We start from the raw sequence: 18,706 nt of genomic DNA on the forward strand, positions 1-18,706 counted from the left end.
TTAGACACATGGCCCACCCTTCTCCAATCAACAGGCTGAGCTGGGATTATAAAGAGAGGAGGGAGGTGTGAGCGTTTCCAAGATCCTCTACCAGCTGGGATCTACAGAGGATTTCACCATCCCAGCTTGTCACAGGATTCTAGTAAGGCTCAATGCAGAGGGAGAGGGAAAGCCAGGCACGAGCTGGGGGCGTCCCGGGAGTAGGTTCTTTGCAGGAGCTTTAGAGTCTGCCTTCTTGGCTGATTTTTCTCCAATGACCCAACACCCAGGTTCCCTGGACCCAGGCCTGTGGCATTCCCCAGGGCATTGGGCCCCCCACCTTCTCTGCACTTCCACTGCCATCCACACAGAGACTGATGGTTCCCACATCTGCACCCACCCCAGACTCTTCCCCTAGACTTTCCATCTTGCCCCTGGGGCTCATATAGGCATCTCAACAAAATGGGGCTTTGTGTTTCATCCTGCCAAAATCTGCTCCTCCTCCCCTTTTCCCCCTTCCCCCCCAGTGGCATCACAGTGGTCTAAGGGTTTCTGTGCTTGGCATGGGGGAGAGCATGTGTGGAGGATGTATAAATTAGATCAGATTCTGGCGGGATGCTGTAGAAAGGAAAACCTGTGTGGGTAGTGAGAGGGAGCCACAGGGGACCATTGCCTTAGAACAGCCAAGACTCTGGTCAAAAGATTTGAAATGTTTGTGACTTTGCTGACAGAGGTGGGTGACACCTGGGGCTAGCAGGGATGGAACAGTTGGTGGCTCTCTAGCTTGGGGACTTGGGAATTTCTTGTTGTCTATATCTGGCTGGGAAGTTGGAAGTCTGAGTTCCAACTCTTGCCCTGCAATTGGCTCTGCCCTGTTTCTCTGGGTCTCTTTCTCTTCTGTTTAACTGGAGAGGGGTGGATTAGAATATCTCAAAGGATTCCAGCAGCTCAGGCTGCAAGATTTTATCAGACCTGAGCTTTTGGGATACAATGCAGTTAAGCAGGGCTTGGGACTGGCCTTAGTCCTACACTATTAATCCACCCCCCATTGAGGCCTGGCTGGTGCCCACGTGCAATAATTAACTGCTGAGTGGCCTTCGCCCGATCCTAGGCTCCACTCCAGGCCCCATTCCCGCTGCTTGCTCCACTGCCCGTCTCCAAGGCCACTAAACCGCGGTTGTCTTCTGGAATAAGGAAAGGGGAGTGCAGAGCAGAAGTCTGAACCAGACTGAGAGTCACCTCCTCTCCCAGGTATGCCACTCCCCACCCTCTCCATCAGAGGTGTCACACCCCTTGGTATGTGTTAAAGCACTTGCTGAGCTGGGAGGCTCCTCTGCCTAAACCCCAGAGTATCCAGGAGGGCGATCTGAGGCCCAGGCTGGGAGCATGGGCTGCCCAAGGTGAAACTACAGGTTAGTGCTCATGCAGGGCTTTGCTTTCCAGCCAGCACTGAGTTCTCAGCTCTTCTATGTGGGAAGAGAGGGAAGGAGGGTTGTTGAGGGGAGTGGTCATAGCTGGATCAAGATTTGAAGGTGAGACTAGAAAGGTGGGGAGGGGGCTTACAGAGTGATGTAGGTCACAAGGAAAGGGAGAAAGCTCTGGCCCCGGGAAATCAGCCATAACAAGAGAGGCTCCTAACCCCCACCCCAGAGTGGGATCCACCAGGAGCCAGGTGAAGGGTCTTCTCAGACCTTCCCAAATGTTTGGAATTCATTTCCCACAGTTCCCCTCAGCCCCTCTCCCCTGGGAGAGCCTCAGCACAGCAAGGTTCAGGGGGAAAAGTCGGAGGAGCTCTGGACTTGAGGGTCTGGAGTCAGACTTGGGTGGTCTCTGCTATGTGGCTCCAGGCACATCCCTCAGTGTCCAACTGATTCCACAGATTAAGTTGGCTATCACTTGTTATTTCTCTATATTTACTCCTCAGATGACGAAACTAAGCCTCAAGGTATTTGAGCGTTTCCCCCCCCAAGGCAGTGTGAGGGCTGGAATCCAAAACAGGCTCACCCTGAGCTGGTTTCTCTAGTTCTCCTCGGTGATTAGTGAGTGAATGGGTTAATGGTTAATGAAGGGATGACTGAGTCCTGGAATGAAGGAATTAGCATGTAAGAGAATGAATGAACACTGGAATAAATAGGATAGCATAATAATGGTTTCTGGAAGGGCAGGGCAGGGGGCACAGAGGAGGAGGGCTGTGTGGGAATTCAATTCCAGGCTTATCTGAGTTCAAAGGTGACCAGCTCAGGCTCAGTAGCTACCAAGGGCCTGGAGGGTGATGGGGGGCCCTGTGGAGGTAGGGAAGGTGCATAAGCTTTTGCAACTCTTGGGTGGAGAATGGGTTCCTGGGAGAGAGACTGAAAGGAGCTGCAGGAAACAAATTCCAAGCATTTTAGGAGGTACACCAGGTGGCTAGTGGTGTGAAGGACAGGTCCCCTCCCACAAGTTAAAGGATTAAGGTGCCACGACAGCCTAGGGGAGTTGGCTCTATGGTAGAGGGACACAGGGGCTGTCCCATGCCCTGGAATCTGCCTGTGTTATGTCCCAGATCACAGTGTTCCTTGAAGGCACTTAATGTAGTAGGCCAAATGACATTGGGAAGGGCTGGAACAAAAGGCTTTTTTTTCTGAACAGGATTTTTTAACACAGGTGTTTATAAAAACTTGAGCAAAATTTAGTTAGATCTCAGGGTTTTATTGAAACAATTCACCAATTGGAAAGATTCCAATTGCCACAAGGTAGGGAGGAGTTCCGCTGAAATAAGAGAGCAATGGGCTTTTATAGATGGAACAAGGGAATACATTGGGAGGAAATTTTCATTGGTTAATGCAGACTACGTTTCCTAGTAGGGTTAGTGCAAGCAGTTGCTTAGCAATGAGGAAGTTAGCTGGCGTAAGAATAGGGAGTTGGCGATAGCTGATTGGCTGTATTTAAATTGTTTTCAGGGTGTTTATCCCCCTAGTGTAAATATTTCACTACGGAATGTGTGCTTGATTATTGAGTGCAAGTGCATTGTATTCCCTCCTTTATACTGCCTTTTAAAAAGTTCTAAAAAACTTTTTAACCCTAAACATTTGGCTCCAAGGATTTCAAATAAGGTATTGTGGACCTATAGCAATCTCCTTGCTATTTCTGCCTTTGCCCAAACCCTTAGTTGCATCATTTGGTCCTCAAGACCACCTGGAGAAGTCAGTGAGGCTCCAGCAAGGGGCTGTGCCAGAAAGAATGGAAATAATCAGGGCGCTGGGTGGGAAGCTGAGCCTCTTCTCCTGGAGAAGGGCGCACAGTTCTATCAACAGGGTTTTCCCTCACACCAAGATGGGGAACTCCAGGGTCTCAGGGGAGAGGGCAGGGAGCCCCCTCTGCTAACTTTCCAGACCCTATGCCTAGCCTCGAGGATCCTCAAGAGCACACACAATGAAGGGGCGGTGTCTAATCCCACCCCTCACTGTGGCTGGATGCAGCGGGACAGCTCCAGACTTCACCGTCCAGGCTCCTCCCACCGGGGCTGTTCCCACACCTTGAAGCCTCACTTTTCCCTTGGTGCCGCTGATCACAGCTCTTCCTTCAGGGACAGACATGGCCCCACTGATGACAACACAGCTGCTGCTCCTTCTCGTGTCGGTGGCCGCAGTATGGGGTGGCCAGCCCAGGACTATGCGGGCCAGGACTGAACTTCTCAACATCTGCATGGATGCCAAGTACCAGAAGGAAAAGCCAAGCCCTGAGGACAAATTGCATGAGCAGGTGGGTCAAGTGGGGCTCTGGGGTGGAGAGGAGCTGGCTCGGGAAGATGAGTCAGGAGACGGAAGTGCCCAAACCCCCATGTGGGTATTGCTGGCAGGAGAAGGGTGGAGGCTGAGAGGCTGCCTGAGGAGATCACCAATGTGGAGTGAGGTGCCACATGGAGCACCGTGGGAACAACGGGCTCTTTTCTGTGAGAACAACAGAAACTTTCAGCAAATGACCCCTTTATTACTTACACTTGGCTGGTCTCCCAGGGAGGCCAACTGCTCAAGTCAGGTTGGTGGGTGGCAGCTCCTCACACCCCACTTTGTGTTGGAGGAGAGACAAATTTGTGCTGTTTGAGAGTTACGTATTTATTGACCCCAGGGTGAGGGTCCCTGCCACTGAGAATTCCTGCCCTGATAAGCATCTGGTCTTCAGGTTTAAGGTCTGCTCAGGCCTTTTCATTAGACCTAACATCTCCCCTGGAGTTGTGGAATGGAAACAGACAGAAGTATCTCCCAATAGGAGAGGAGGTGGGGGGTAGATAAGGGTTGGGAGATGTCCACTGAGGGTGTCCATGACTTCCCCAGTAGTCCACCCCTCGTCCTCTCAACCAGGCCTGGCCTACTCCTCTGTATCATCTTCCACAACATAAGCCCACCTCCCACCTCGGACACGAAGACGGAGATGGGCCAGGTCTGTTGGCCTGTGGCTCTTGACAATGTTGGTTAGCAAAGGTTTGGGAACAACAGTGGCTATGGCACCTTAGGAGGGCCTCATGTTTGCACACCATGACTCCAAGCAGGGTGATCAGGCCTGTCAGAGTAATGGTTGTATCCATATTCCTCTAAACCTCAGGAGAAAGCTGAAGAGGCCCCATGTAGAATTTCTTGGTACACTTTGCAGGCAGTGGGCTTGCTGTTGGATTTCAGTCACCTGTTCTACCTCCCCTGAGGTAGCAACCACAGCTAGCAGGTGGTGTTAGCAATAGTACACGTGCCTCCTTGTTAGCCTAGGAGGAAGTCTAAGGCAATGTGATTATCAAACACTACTTTGGTCAGAGAGTCGAGATTTTTGATGAGCCTGAAGGGCTTATGCTGTGAATTCAGCAATGTTAGCCAAGGTGGCTGACAGATTGCATGTTGTGTTCATTGGTGAATAAATTGGAAAGATGACTGAGCCACTTGCCAGTTTCATTACATCAGGAATTGTTGCATCCTGACAGGTTATCCAGATGTGGAAAAGAGTGGCTGTGCTGTTGTCTTTGTCACAGGGCATAAATGAAGGACTTCCTGGTGTTAGTTAAAATGTGAGTCAGGGAAGATCACCTTTTTGAATGTCAATCTGGACTCGGCAAAGAGGAGAAAGGGAGTGAGGGATCAGAAGGCAGATTCAGTGGTTGGTCAGGTGCCCTGCTGCCATGCTGGCCTTGGTCAGCTGGACAAAGGTGTTTTCCTTCCAGGTTGCTGGTGGCTCAGATACGGAGAGAGGAGCAGTAACTAGTCCTGATAGGCTGGTCCTCAACCACTGCCCACGGGAAACACTTTTCTTGACCTATCTGCAGTAACATTTTGTCTTTCGAAGGCTACCCGGTCTATCTGCCCCTTGTCCTGAGCTGTAACTTCACCCCTTTTCCACTGATCTGAGTGCCTAACCCATATCTTCCAGCCCACTTCCATCCTCTATGACCATTCCCAAGGGGACTGGTGGACCAACCAGGGTAGGCATCACCCACACTTCCAGTGTGCAGGTGTCAGGTCCTGCCCACTGGATTGTCACCTTTGTGTGTCAAGCACTTCTAGGCCTACTCTCCGCCTGGTGGCCCTAACCTCCCACCATCCTGGGAATCATGTGAAGGATATAATGGGGTAAAAAGAGGGACGATCTCCAGACAGTGGCTGGAAAGCAGAATTCCAATGGCTGGAAAGGAGAGTTCCAAGTGGTGTGTCCTCGGATCCCGTTTCGGGGCCAGTTCTCATCCTGGTGGGTGTAAGGGCAATGCACAGCAAAGCCTGGGTTCCTCCCCCACCCTAGTTCCTCCCTGAGCTAGGAAGCAGGAAAGGTAATGTTTCTCTTCTGGGCAACTGTTGAGTTCAGCTTCCAGAGGGCCTGAGTAAGACAGAAAGACAGACAGTTCATCCAGTCAGGGTATAGACATCAAAGCTCCTTTTTCAGATGGCCATTAAAGTTCTCCACAATGCCAATTTCCTGTGGGTGGTGGGTGACATGGAAGATTCGTCTAATTCTGTGAGTCTGAGTCCATCGTTGAGTGGATTGTGCGGTAAAGTGGGGGTCCTTGGTCAGAGGAGATGTCATCTGGGTGGCAAAGCTGCTTTTCCAAGGTATCCCATGTGTGCACTGCATCTGCACAAGCTGGAAAGCAACACTATAGCCTGAATGGGTGTCTACAACAGCTGAGGCATAGGAATACCTGGGGATGGTGGGAGAGGGCTGATGTAGACCACTTGCCATGAGTGGCCTGGTGCGGCCCCTCTGGGAATAGCTCGTAAATGCCCTTTGGGGGCTATGGGTTGTAGTTGACATCTCTCACATCAGTAAATGGCAGATTGGGCCTCTTTTAACAAAAGAGTCATTCCATGCTCCTGGGCCCATAATTTCCTGGTGTTGGAATTTCCATGTCCAGTTTGGTAGTGAATCCATCCAGCAGCATCCATGGGAAATTCAGCTATTTCACGGATGTTGCGAAGGGTAAATTGTTGTCCTCATCCTCCAGGCAGTGCTCATCCTCTGCTTCTGCTCCAGGAGGTCTCCAGCCTCATCTGGTGTGAAAAGCAGCCCAGTGCATCCTTTATTGGCTAGGTCATTCCAATGGTGTTCATCGTGATATGGGCCCTTGCCATGTGCATCAACATGAGTAACATAGACGGTGACTTTTCATGCCACCAATTGTTCCAAAGGTCCATTCCCCACACTGGGGAACCTTGAATTCTCCAGTTATGCTCCCTCCATGAATCTGACCAGATTGCTAAGCCACTGGTGACTGCCCATGAGACAGTAAACAGGTATACAGAGGTGCCTGGGTCTGAGTGTTTCAGGCTAAGAGGACTGTGATAAATGTTCACTGCTATTTCCCTAGTTCCTGGAAGAGCATCTGGCTTAGTGTAAGTAGGAATTAATGAGTTAAATTAATGAATTTTGTAATGACTGCACCTCTGAGCAGTGGCTCCCTCCTGTGCTCCCACAGTCTCCAAGAGTCCCTTCCCCCAGAGGGCCCCAACAACAAGGAATTTCCCAAAACACCTTGGGTAGGGGTAGCAAGAACTAGATAGAGAGAAGCTTCATGTGGGAATATTCTGGCTGTGGTAGGCATGAGAGTTAGTCCCTATGACTTCTCCCATTCAGTGCAGTCCCTGGAGGAACAACGCCTGCTGCTCCGTCAACACCAGCCAGGAAGCCCATAAGGATATCTCCTACCTGTACAGATTCAACTGGGACCACTGTGGAGAAATGTCATCTGCCTGCAAACGGCACTTCATTCAGGACACCTGCTTCTATGAATGCTCCCCCAACTTGGGGCCCTGGATCCAGAAGGTAAGAATGTCTGCCCCTGCACCCCCAACCCAGCAGAGGAGCTTTCCAGACATCTCTGCAAGCTTCTCTCCCCCAGCTCTATAGTTCTATTCAAGGATGGACTGTTGAGATTCTTGAGCCTAAGCCCTTCTTCTCAACCAACATCCCCCAGGTGGACCAGAGCTGGCGCAAAGAGAGGATCCTGAATGTGCCCCTGTGCAAAGAGGACTGTGAGAGCTGGTGGGAGGACTGCCGCACCTCCTATACCTGCAAGAGCAACTGGCACAAGGGCTGGAACTGGACCTCAGGTGAAGACCAGGGGGAGTGGTTGGAGGTGAAGTGAAGGTGGAAGTGAGAGGGTGTGGAATGGTTTATGTGAAGATTTGGGGTTAGGGGAGCTAGCAGAGCTATAGACAGTTCTGGGTCCAATAGCTGATCTTCCTTCCTCCTTACAGGGTATAACCAGTGCCCAGTGAAAGCTGCCTGCCACTCTTTCAGTTTCTACTTCCCGACACCTGCTGCTCTGTGCAACGAAATCTGGACTTACTCCTACAAGGTCAGCAACTACAGCCGAGGGAGCGGCCGCTGCATGCAGATATGGTTTGACCCAGCACAGGGCAACCCCAATGAAGAGGTGGCGAGGTTCTATGCTGAGATGATGAGTGGGGCTGGGTGCCATAGGATGGGGCCTCTCCTGTTCACCCTGCCCCTGTTGATGCTCCGGCTGCTCAGCTGAGTTCCTTCCCCTTCTGTTATTTACACATCCCTGCCCTGTTCAGCCTCACAGCTCCTAGCTATGAGTTCCTGCTCCATGGCGGCACTTCTGACAACCTGTTTAAATAAACAGACACTTCACATATGTCTTAAGAATGGTTTGGGGGTGAATGGGGATGTGACTATTTAGTTTCCCAGGTCCCATTGATTGAAGCCAGTTAGACTAAGTTGATTCCCAACTCTGACACTTGCTGTGAAGTTGAGCCAGAAGCCTAACTACCCTTCTCACATAGGATACATTCATAGCTGTCAATTTCATTTTTCATTATAGCACTAATCTAGAGTCAGGCCCAGGATGTTACCATGTAAACTGGTCGCAAGTCTCCCAGTGTTGACTGTCCTGCCCTGTGCTCAGCTCTGCAATAGACGAGATGGGAGTGGGACAGGGCCAGCAAGAGCCCTACTTCACTAACAGCTGATACCCACAAACACTATCCACCAGGCACTCCTAATGCTTTATATTTATCCCTACAAGGTTAGGTACTGTTAGCTGCATTTTACATATGTGGAATCGGCCCCAAATTAAGAAACTTGGCCAAAGGTGCCCCCCCATAAGAACTGGAATTCCACCCCAGGCAGTCTGGCTCTTGAGAGCAAGCTCTTTTCCCTTGACAAGAGGAGCTGAGGCTGAGCTGGTTCCTGGCAGAGCTAGGACTGGAACCCAAACCTAAACTCTTAGAGCAGGTCTCCAACCAGTGACTTGAGAGGTTTTTTTAGGCTTTGATCCCATGTTAAGTATAGTTTATAACAGTTGGAAGAAGCCAGGCTATGTTACAGTAACATCACTAATATCTCAGTGGCTCAACAAAACAAACGTTTCTTTTTGCTCAAGCTACAATGTTTAATGTGGGTTGTCAGGGGGATTTTGCTTCTCACTAAGGGTCCCAGGTTGATGGAGGCTTCCTTTTGTCACACACTTCCCTGAGACAGGAAAAGGGACCTTGATGAATTCCATACAGGCTCTTAGAAATTCCACCCATCATGTATTTTATTGCCCAAACCGAGTCATAGCCATGCCTAACTTCAAGAAGACGAGGAAAATTCAATCCTATCATATGCCTGGAAGGAGAGAACTGGAATGTTTATCAATAAATCCAATGACTACTACAAAGACCATGTTATCTTAAGGTCAGTTTACATTTCTGGAATGGTTATGGTTACAAATTTTTCAGCTAGATTCTAATGAGAAGGAAGACCAACTCATTGAAACTATATACACAACGATATCATGGAAAATGAAGCAATCCCCTGGTCACTATCCTAAGTAGTCTTGCAAACAAGGCCAATTGGTAGGTTATATTCTCTACAGAGCCAGTGGCACTATTTACAATTATGATTTGTTTACAGATTTTTACAATTAGTGAAATTTAAGATTAGTGCTGTCTCAATTTAATATACCTTATTAAAGGCCTGATGTGCTATTTCTGAACCATTTATAAAAGTACTTGTCTGAATCCCATTTTTTGTAGTTGTCATCCTCAAATTCTGAGAAGTCATTAGCTTGTAGAAGGTATTAATAATTTTCTATATTAAGATCATATTTTAAGACTACCTAACAGTACTGGTATTGGCATAAGAATAGACATATAGGTCAATGGGACAGAACTGAGCATCCAGAAATAAATCCATATATATGATACATACATATATATATATATAATATATAATATATAATTCAATTGATTTTTGACAAAGGAGCTAAGGCAATTCATTGAGGAAAGGAAGGTCAGTATTGGGACAACTAATTACTCACTTGCCAAAAGATGAACTTCAATCCTTACCTCATACAATACACAAAAATTAACTCAAAATGGATCATAGACCATTAAATATAAGACCCAAGACAATCAAACTTTTAGAAGAAAACAGATTATCTTCCAGTCCTTGTGTTAAGCAAATATTTCTTAGATTAAAATGTCCATCCATCACTTATTTCTGTTTTGAACCAAAAGTTCAGTCCATAAATGGAAAAACTGACAAATTGGACATTACCAAAATTCAAACTTTTGCTTGGGGTGACTGGAGCTTTTGGTAATGAATGGCGTTGATGGTAGCTCAACATTGTGAATGTAATTAACACCACTGAATTATATACCTAAAAGTGGTTAAAGTGGGAAATTTTGTGTTTATATATGTTACCAAAATAGAAATTAAATTATAAAATTCAAACTTTTGCACTTCAAAAGTTACCATCAGGAAAATGAAAAGACAGACTGGGAGAAAATATTTGCAAAACACATCAGATAAAAAACACGTATCTTTACATCTCAAACAGTATACATCCATAATACACAAAGAAGTCAACAGACATTTTACCAAACAAGATATGCAAATGGCTAATAAGTACATGAAAATATATTCAAGATTGTTAATCATGAGGAAAATACAATGAGTTACCATTCCACACTCACTAGAATGGCTATAAAATAAATAGGACAATAACAAATGCTGGCAAGGATGTAGAGAAATTGGAACCCTCACATATTGCTGGTAGGAACAAAAATCAGTGCAGACACTTAGAAAAACACTTTGGAAAACTTCTCAAAAAGTTAAACATAAAATTGCCATATAAGCCAGCAATTCAACTTCTAAGTATCAACTCAAGAGAAATGAAAACATATGTCCACACAAAGATTAGCCTGTGAACATTCAGAACAACATCATTCATAATAGTCAAAAATGTGGAAAGATCCTAAATGTCCATCAACTGGCGAATGGGTAGACAAAATGTATATCCATAAAATGTAATACCATTCAGCAAGAAAAAGTAACAAACTACTAACACATGCTACATCCAGGATGAATCTCAAAAACATTATGGTAAGTGACAGAAGTGAGACACAAAAGACCATGTGTTATGTGATTCAACTTACATGAAATGTCCAGAAAATGCAAATTTATAGGAACAGAAAGTAAATTAGTGGCTACTGGGGATGGGGGTAGGAACAGGGATTAATTATATATGGGCATGAAGGATCTTACTGAGGGCATAAAAATGTTCTAAAACTGATTTATGGTAAGGTCATAACACTTGACAAAATAATTGAATTTTATATATAAAATAAAATAGAATTAAATTAAATAAAATATAAAATAAAATATTGTCTATAGGATAATCTCCTGTGTCATGTTAGCACATCGGGAATTTTACATGATTCTGAATTTCTGTGATTCTGAATCACAATATGATTGCGAATTTCCTGTGTACCCATGAGGGAAAGTATTCTAAGGAGTTTAGTCTATAACTCCATAAAAACCTATCACCTGAGACAAACCATATTCCGTCATGAACTTTGTGAGATTGGTTGGAACATGGCAATCAAGAAGGGAGTCTGTTCTTGGTGTAGGTATTGGCAATGCCAGTAGAAGCATTTAAGAGTGTGGCCCAATGACTAAGGAATTTTTTTAGAAAGAGAGTTTAGTCCAGTTGGCACACGTATGGTCTGCTAAAGTGAGGGTTAGAGACTATAATAACAATTATAAAAAGAACATGAAGTTTATTACCGAAAATACCAAGACAAATAATCACAATCAAATCTCTCTCATTAAGTTCCCTCATTCCTTTGAAATAACTTCTAGCTTCATTCTCTTGGGTTGGCTTTTCCCTAGGTAGATATCTTCTGCTATAGGGCTGGGATTTTCTGGAAATCCCTATCAACCTTTGATAGGTATAATCATCCAAATATTAATTTATGGTGGCAATGTCAGATTCATGAGTCTATTTCCTGTCAGTAAATTTTGATAGGGATCTTTAGGCAAACAAAAGGGGAGACTAGAATCACCCACTGACAGTACCAAGTGGTCTGGTCGCCCTATTACAGTATCTTCAATATCAAAATGAAAGAGATAAATTTTTGTTGGAGTGTAACACATTATAGCACAGACTTATTGGTGACTGCTGTATCTTCTGAGATCTCAGTTGATGATTACTTTGAGGAGAACATATTATTAGAACCTGAGGCAGGAGAGGGGGATAGGGAGAGTTAATCTTTTTAACTAATTTAATAAACTGTTACTACTTCACATTAAGAACAGACTATATATTCAAAGACCATTTTTCTTATGACCACCAGAACCTAAGAGAGAGGCATAGAACAGACTCTCCTTTTGGAGCCTCCAGAAGGAACCAACATTGCTGGCAACTTGATTTCAGTCTTAAAGACTCCTAGAAAATGTGAGGAAATAGATTTCTACTGTTTTCAAGCAACCCAGTTCATGGTAATTTTTTATGGTAGTCCCAGGAAACTAATACAGTACTCAACAAAATTTAAACTTCAAATTCACTTCTTAAAATACAAGTAATCTGAAGAAGTAACTCTGGAACGGAAATATAAGGACTTTTGAAAATCTGCTCCTCCCTAAAAGCCATAAGAACACTGTAAAGTTGTCAAAAGCAACCTTTTCAGAACCCTGGGAATTAACTAAAGGTTTTCAACAACCTGAGGAGCCTTTATTTGAGAAAAATGCCTGAATTTCAGTAAGAACAGTGAGCTTTGTAGCATTTGAACTTGTTTCATTCCCATCCTCCTCTGCCCAACTCCATGAGTAGTCTTCAATGTCACAGCCTCACAACCACAGCAGGTATAAAAACCAGCAGCCCCGTAGCTACAGGAGGGCTGAATGGCTTTGGAACTACACAAAAAGCCCCATTCCTGCAGAAGTGTCACTCTCTCTGGTAGCTCCCTGTAAGAGCCCCAGCCACAGGCTAGTCTTTATTTGACCTGACTCAGAACTGCTCAGTGAGAAACTCTACCCTCAGGATGTTTGTCTAAACAATCAGTAACAAGTTGTTTAATATGCAAGCTGCCTGAGGTGGGAATACAAGTGGGACAAACAAGATGCTGGCAAAAAAAAACCCAAATAAAACAAAAACACAAAAACCACCTAAAGGAATACCTGCGAAGTGAGATGTCCATGGGAGCTTTGAAAAGCTGTAACATTTTCCTGGAGATCTATATATAAGTCTACACACAAGTGCAGGGCTGTGTGTATGCCTAGGAAATACTTGAGAAGGCCCCAATCTCTTAACTCTGATGATCTTGAAACCCTACATAAGAAGGAAGTAAGTCTGGCAGAGTAAACTGCCAGAGGATTGAAGGCTTAGACCAATTAACATATAGCTGCCCTCAACAGAGTGGGAGACTTATTGGTTCAAGGCATTTAAGTAAATCTCTGCCTGATCATTAACTGACCACCAAGCGAATGGGGCAGAGACTTTATGACCAAAGGCAACAAAGAAAACAGACTTTAACAAATTAGTCCATGTAAGTCACTAAGCAAATAAACAACATCAGCAGCAGCAACAACAAACAGTAAACACAATAAGCCCTGGCAGGGTGGGGGTTCTTATTCCCAGAGTTGTCACATTCTGTTATTTATAATGTCTGGTTTTAAACAAGAACTATGAGACATGCAAAGAAACAGGAAAGTGCAGCCCATACGCAGGAAAAAAAGCAGTCAATAGAAACTGTTACTAGGGAGCTCAAATGCTGGACTTACCAGACAAAGACTTTAAATCAGCTACTGTATTATAGATAAGAACTAAAGAAGACCATGTCCAAAGAATTGAAGAAAAATACGAAAATGATGTCTCACCAAAAATAGAATATCATTAAAGAGAAATTATTCTAAAACAACCAAACAGGAATTCTAGCATTGAAAACTAAGTAACAAATTAAAAATTTACAAGAGGGGTTCAACAGCAGATTTGAACTGGCAGAAGAAAGAATTTGCAACTTGAAGATAGAAAATAGAAATTGTCCACTCTTAAGAACAAAAGAATGGAGAAAAATGAGCAGAGCTTTAGAGTTGCATATCAAAATATACCTAATGGGAGTCCCAGAAGGAGAAGAGAGAGAGAAAGGGGAAGAAATAATATTTGAAGAAATAAAGGTCCAAAATCCCCCATATTTGATGAAAAACATCCAAGAAGCTCAACAAACTCCAAGTAGGATCAATTCAAAGAAATTCACACAAGACACATCATAGTCTGACTATCCAAAAACAAAGACAAAGACAAAGAGAGAATCATGAAAGTAGCAGAAGAAATACAACTCACTGTGTCCAAAGGATCTCAATGAGATCAACAGCTAATGTCTCATCAGAAACTATGGAGGTCAAGGCAGTGGGGTGACATTCAAGGTGCTGAAAGTAAAAGACCATCAACCACAAATTCTATAACCAGAAAAAAATGAAACTTCAAAAATGAAAAAGAATGGTTGTACAACATTATGAAGGTAATTAATGCCACTGAATCGTATACTTAAGAATAGTTAAAATGGCAAATTTTATGTTATATATGTGTTATCACAATAAAACAAAAAGGAACAGTGTTAATTTAAGAAATGAAGGAAAAATTAAGCCATCTCTAGATAAACAAAAACTGAGCTAATTGTTACTAGCAGGCCTACCTTAAAAGAAATACTAATGGGAGTCCTCCGGGATGAAATGAAAAGATACTAGACAGTTACTTGAATCCACATGAAGAAATAGAGCACTGGAAAAGGTTACCACATAGATAAACATAAAATACAGCATAAATGTATTTTTCTTGTAATTCTTTTCTTCCATCTAATTGAAAAGACAATCTCATGAAGTAATAATTATAAAATTGTGTTGATGGCCTTAAATTTATAAAGATGTAATTTGTACGACAATAATAGCTCAAAGAAGGGTGGGAATAGAGCTAACCTGGAGCAAATGTTTTATATACTACTGAAATTAAGGTGTTATTAATCTGAACTAGATTGTTATAAATTAATGTTAATTGTGGTTCCCAGGGCAACACCAAGGGGAAAAAAAAAAAAAATATATATATATATATATATATATATATATATATATATATGGAGAGGGAGAGAGAGAGAAACTACAAAGGAATTAAATTAGTATAAATAGATATTTATACCAGAAAATATCCACTAAATATAAAATAAGGCAGAAATGGAGGAATAGAACAAAAATGACATAATAAATATATAAAAAAAGCAAAATTGCAGCTGTAAACCCTATTCATCAGTAATTACATCAAATATAAATGGATCAAACACTCCTCAAAATGCAGAGATTGGCAAATTTAAAAAAACATGATCCAATTATATGCTGTCTACAACGGGCATACTTTATATTCAAATAGGTGGAAAGTAAAAAGATGGAAAAAAGATATGTCATGCAAACAATAACCAGGAACTGTGAAAATTGATTGTAGGTACTATGAACAATTGATTGTACACTGTGGATGACTGGTTTGTGAATATATCTGAATAAAATTGAATTTAAAAAATAACAAAAGAAGATCTGGAGTGGCTATAACATTATACAAATAGACTTTAAGACAAAAATTGTTATGAGAGACAAATAAAGTCATTTTATAATAATGGAAGAGTTCACCCATTGAGAAGACCTAACAATTATAAACATAAATGTGCCTAACAGCAGAGTCCCAAAAATAGATGAAATAAAAACTAACAGAATTGAAGGGAGAAATATACAAGTCAACAATAACAGTTGAAAATTTCAAGGCACCACTATCAATAATGGATAGAAAACTATGCAGAAGATCAACAAAGAAACAGAACAACACTATAAACCAACCAGACCTAGCAAACATCTATAGAACACTCCACTAAACAACAGCATAATATATATTCTTCTCAAATGTACATGGAGCACCATAGATGAGGTAATAGAGCAAGCACCAATAAATTTACAATAATTAAAATCATACCAAGGATATTCTCCCACCACAATGGAATAAAATTATAAATCAATAACAGAAGGAAATTTAGGAAATTCACAAATGTGGAAATTAAATGACACACTCCTAAATAACCAGTGTGTCAAAGAATAAATCACAAGGGAAATTAGAAAATACTTTGAGACAACTTAAAATGAAACAGATACCAAAACTTACAGGATTCAGATAAAGCAGGACTCATAGGTAAATTTATAGCTGTATACACCTATATTTAAAAAGAAGAAAGATCACAAATCAATTATCTAACTTTTTACCTAAACAAACTAGAAAAAGAACAACAAAGAAAACTGAAAACAAGTAGAACTAAGGAGATAAAGATTAGACAGAAAACAAAGGAATAGAGAATAGAAAAACAACAGAGAAAATAAATAAAACCAAATGTTGGTTCTTTGAAAAAATCAACAAAATTGACAAATCTTTAGCTAGATTGATCAAGAAAAAAAGAGAGAAGATTTAATTTACTAAATTTTCATTGAGAATGAAAGAGGGGACATCACTATAGACCTTATAGAAATAAAAAAGATTATAAGGGAGTCATGAACAATTGTGTATTAATAAATTAGATAAATTAGGTGAAATGGACAAATTCCTAGAAAGTCCAAACCATTGACACTGACTTAAGAAGAAACAGAAAATCATAATAGATCTATAACAAGTAAAGAGATTGAATTACTAATTTATAAACTTCCCACAAAGAAAAATTCAGGTCCAGCTGGCTTCACTGGTGAATTCTACCAAACATTTAAAGAATACCAATCATTCACAAACTCTTTCAAAAAAGAAGAGGTTGGAGTGCTTCCCAACTCATTCTTTGGAGCCAGTATTACCCTGTACAAAACTAGACAAAGATATCAAAAGGAAAGAAAACTACAGACCAATATCCTTTATGAAAAAAGACACAAATCTCCGAACAAAATACTAGCAGATTGAATCCAGCAACATATAAAGAGGATCATACACCATTACTACCTAGGTTTTATCCCTGGAATGCAAGTTGGTTTTTCATGTGAAAATCAATTAATGTTTGTTTCTTAGATATGACACCAAAATCATAGCAACCAGAGAAAAAACAAATTGGACTACATCAAAATTTAAAACTTGCCTGCTTCAAAGGACAACATCAGGAAAGCAGAAAGACAATCTAGCAAATGGGAGAAAATATTTGAAAATCATATATCTGATAAGGGACATCGATTTAGAATATATAAGGAACTCTTACAATTCAACAATAAAAGAGACAAATAACCCAATTTAAAAAATGGGCAAAGTACTTGAATAGATGTTTCTCCAAAGAAGACATATAAATGGCCAATAAATGCATTAGAAGATGCTCAACATCATTAGTCATGAAGGAAATGCCAATCAAAACCACAATGAGATACCACTTCATATCCACTAGGATTGCTACAAAGAGCTGGACAATAAAAAGAGCTGGTAAGGAGAAATTGGAACCCCCATACACTGCTGGTGGGGTGTAAAATGGTGCAGCCACTTTGGAAAACAGTTTGGCAGTTCCCCAAAGAGTTAAACCTAAAACCCTAAGTTAAACCATGGACTACAGTTAATAGTACAATTATAAAAATGTGCTATAGTCAGTTGTAATAAATGGTCCACACCAATGCAAGGTGTTGATAATAGGGTGGTAGATGGGAATTGTGTATTTTATGCATGACTGTTTTGTAAATCCACATCCTCTCTAAAAAAAAAAAAAAAGTTAAACATAGTCTATCCATATGACCCAGCAATTCTATCCTAGGTATGTGCCTAAGAGACATGAAAACATATGTCCACACAAAAATTTATATGAATGTGCACAGCAGTATTATTCATAACAACCAAAAAGTGGAAACAGCACAAATGTCCATCAAACTGATGAATGGATAAATAAAATGTAGTATATCCAGATAGCGGAGTATTATTTGCCAATAAAAAGTACTGCTACCTGCTACAACATGGATGAATCTTGGAAACATGGTAAGCAAAAGAAGTCAGTCACAAAATACTACATATTGTTTAATTCCATTTATATGAAATACCCAGAATATGGAAAATCCAGAGAGACAGAAAGTAGATTAGTGGTTATCAGGGGCTGGGAGAGGACATAATGAGGAGTGATTGGCAGAGGATGACAAAAATGTAGTATTGGATGCTGGTAATAGTTGCACAAATGTGTGAATGTACTAACAGCTACAGAACTGTACATTTTAATAGAATGGATCATATAGTATGTGGATTATATCTCAATAAAACTATTATAAAAAAGTGAAATCATTCTTATCAAGCATCCTATAAGACACTGTTAATACTTTGATCTTACCCCATTAAATTGAGTGTTATGAAGAATAAATATGTTTGATATAGACAAGAATATGTAAATAAGAACTTTTCTGTGGTTACCAAGTACTTTAAAAAGTGGGTTTTAAAATTTCAATACATAAAAGTAAAGAGAATAGTACAATGAATACCAATATATTCAAAACCAATTAATCATTATCATGGTTTGCCACACTGCCTCATCTAGGCTTTTCTCTTCTCATTCTGAAATATTTTAAAGCAAATTTCAAAAATCACTTCCACATCAGGGAATTCAATTGCTAGTCTCTCCAGAACTCTCTTTCTTCCCTGCCACGGTGACTAGGCAACATTCAAAATGGTGGTTGCTCCTCCAGCCTGGATTCTACAGTGGAGAGACAAGTACAGCTCCCCAAGTTGACGTGAGATAGACATTTAGAGCAAGCAAAAGCAAAACAAAACAAAACAAAAACCTTATTGCTCTAAGCCACTTAGGATAGTTACAGCTGCTTCACCTTAGCAACACAGATGCATACACCTTCTGTATTAAGACTTTTAACCAATGTGTATCAAGTTTTAATATTACTTAATTTATCACTCAGAATTGCCAGGGGTATGCTGTGGTAACAACAATAACAACGATAATAACAA

General features: G+C 41.7%; 1 protein-coding gene and 1 long non-coding RNA gene across 2 annotated transcripts in view; one reads left to right on the plus strand and one right to left on the minus strand.

The window, feature by feature from the left end:
• The window catches only part of LOC119537911, a 46,388-nt gene that overhangs the window by 20,873 nt on the left and 6,809 nt on the right, over nt 1–18,706 (minus strand). The window lies entirely within an intron of this gene.
• On the plus strand, nt 1,306–8,092 carry LOC119537909 (folate receptor alpha-like). The gene is made up of 5 exons (XM_037840522.1): nt 1,306–1,391; nt 3,545–3,720; nt 7,066–7,254; nt 7,406–7,541; nt 7,689–8,092. The coding sequence occupies exons 2-5, from the start codon at nt 3,553–3,555 to the stop codon at nt 7,967–7,969; spliced, it is 774 nt and encodes a 257-aa protein (XP_037696450.1). The 5' UTR covers nt 1,306–1,391; nt 3,545–3,552; the 3' UTR covers nt 7,970–8,092.

The sequence above is a fragment of the Choloepus didactylus genome, chromosome 6, assembly GCF_015220235.1.
Source record: "Choloepus didactylus isolate mChoDid1 chromosome 6, mChoDid1.pri, whole genome shotgun sequence".
Lineage (NCBI taxonomy): Eukaryota > Metazoa > Chordata > Mammalia > Pilosa > Megalonychidae > Choloepus > Choloepus didactylus.

What these genes read in the sequence shown, in the direction of transcription:
- LOC119537909 (XM_037840522.1), top strand. Translation starts at nt 3,553, where the DNA reads ATGGCCCCACTGATGACAACACAGCTGCTGCTCCTTCTCGTGTCGGTG. An exon ending in TGGGGCCCTGGATCCAGAAG is followed by an intron (nt 7,255 to 7,405) that starts GTAAGAATGTCT and finishes AACATCCCCCAG; the next exon opens with GTGGACCAGAGCTGGCGCAA. An exon ending in GGGCTGGAACTGGACCTCAG is followed by an intron (nt 7,542 to 7,688) that starts GTGAAGACCAGG and finishes TCCTCCTTACAG; the next exon opens with GGTATAACCAGTGCCCAGTG.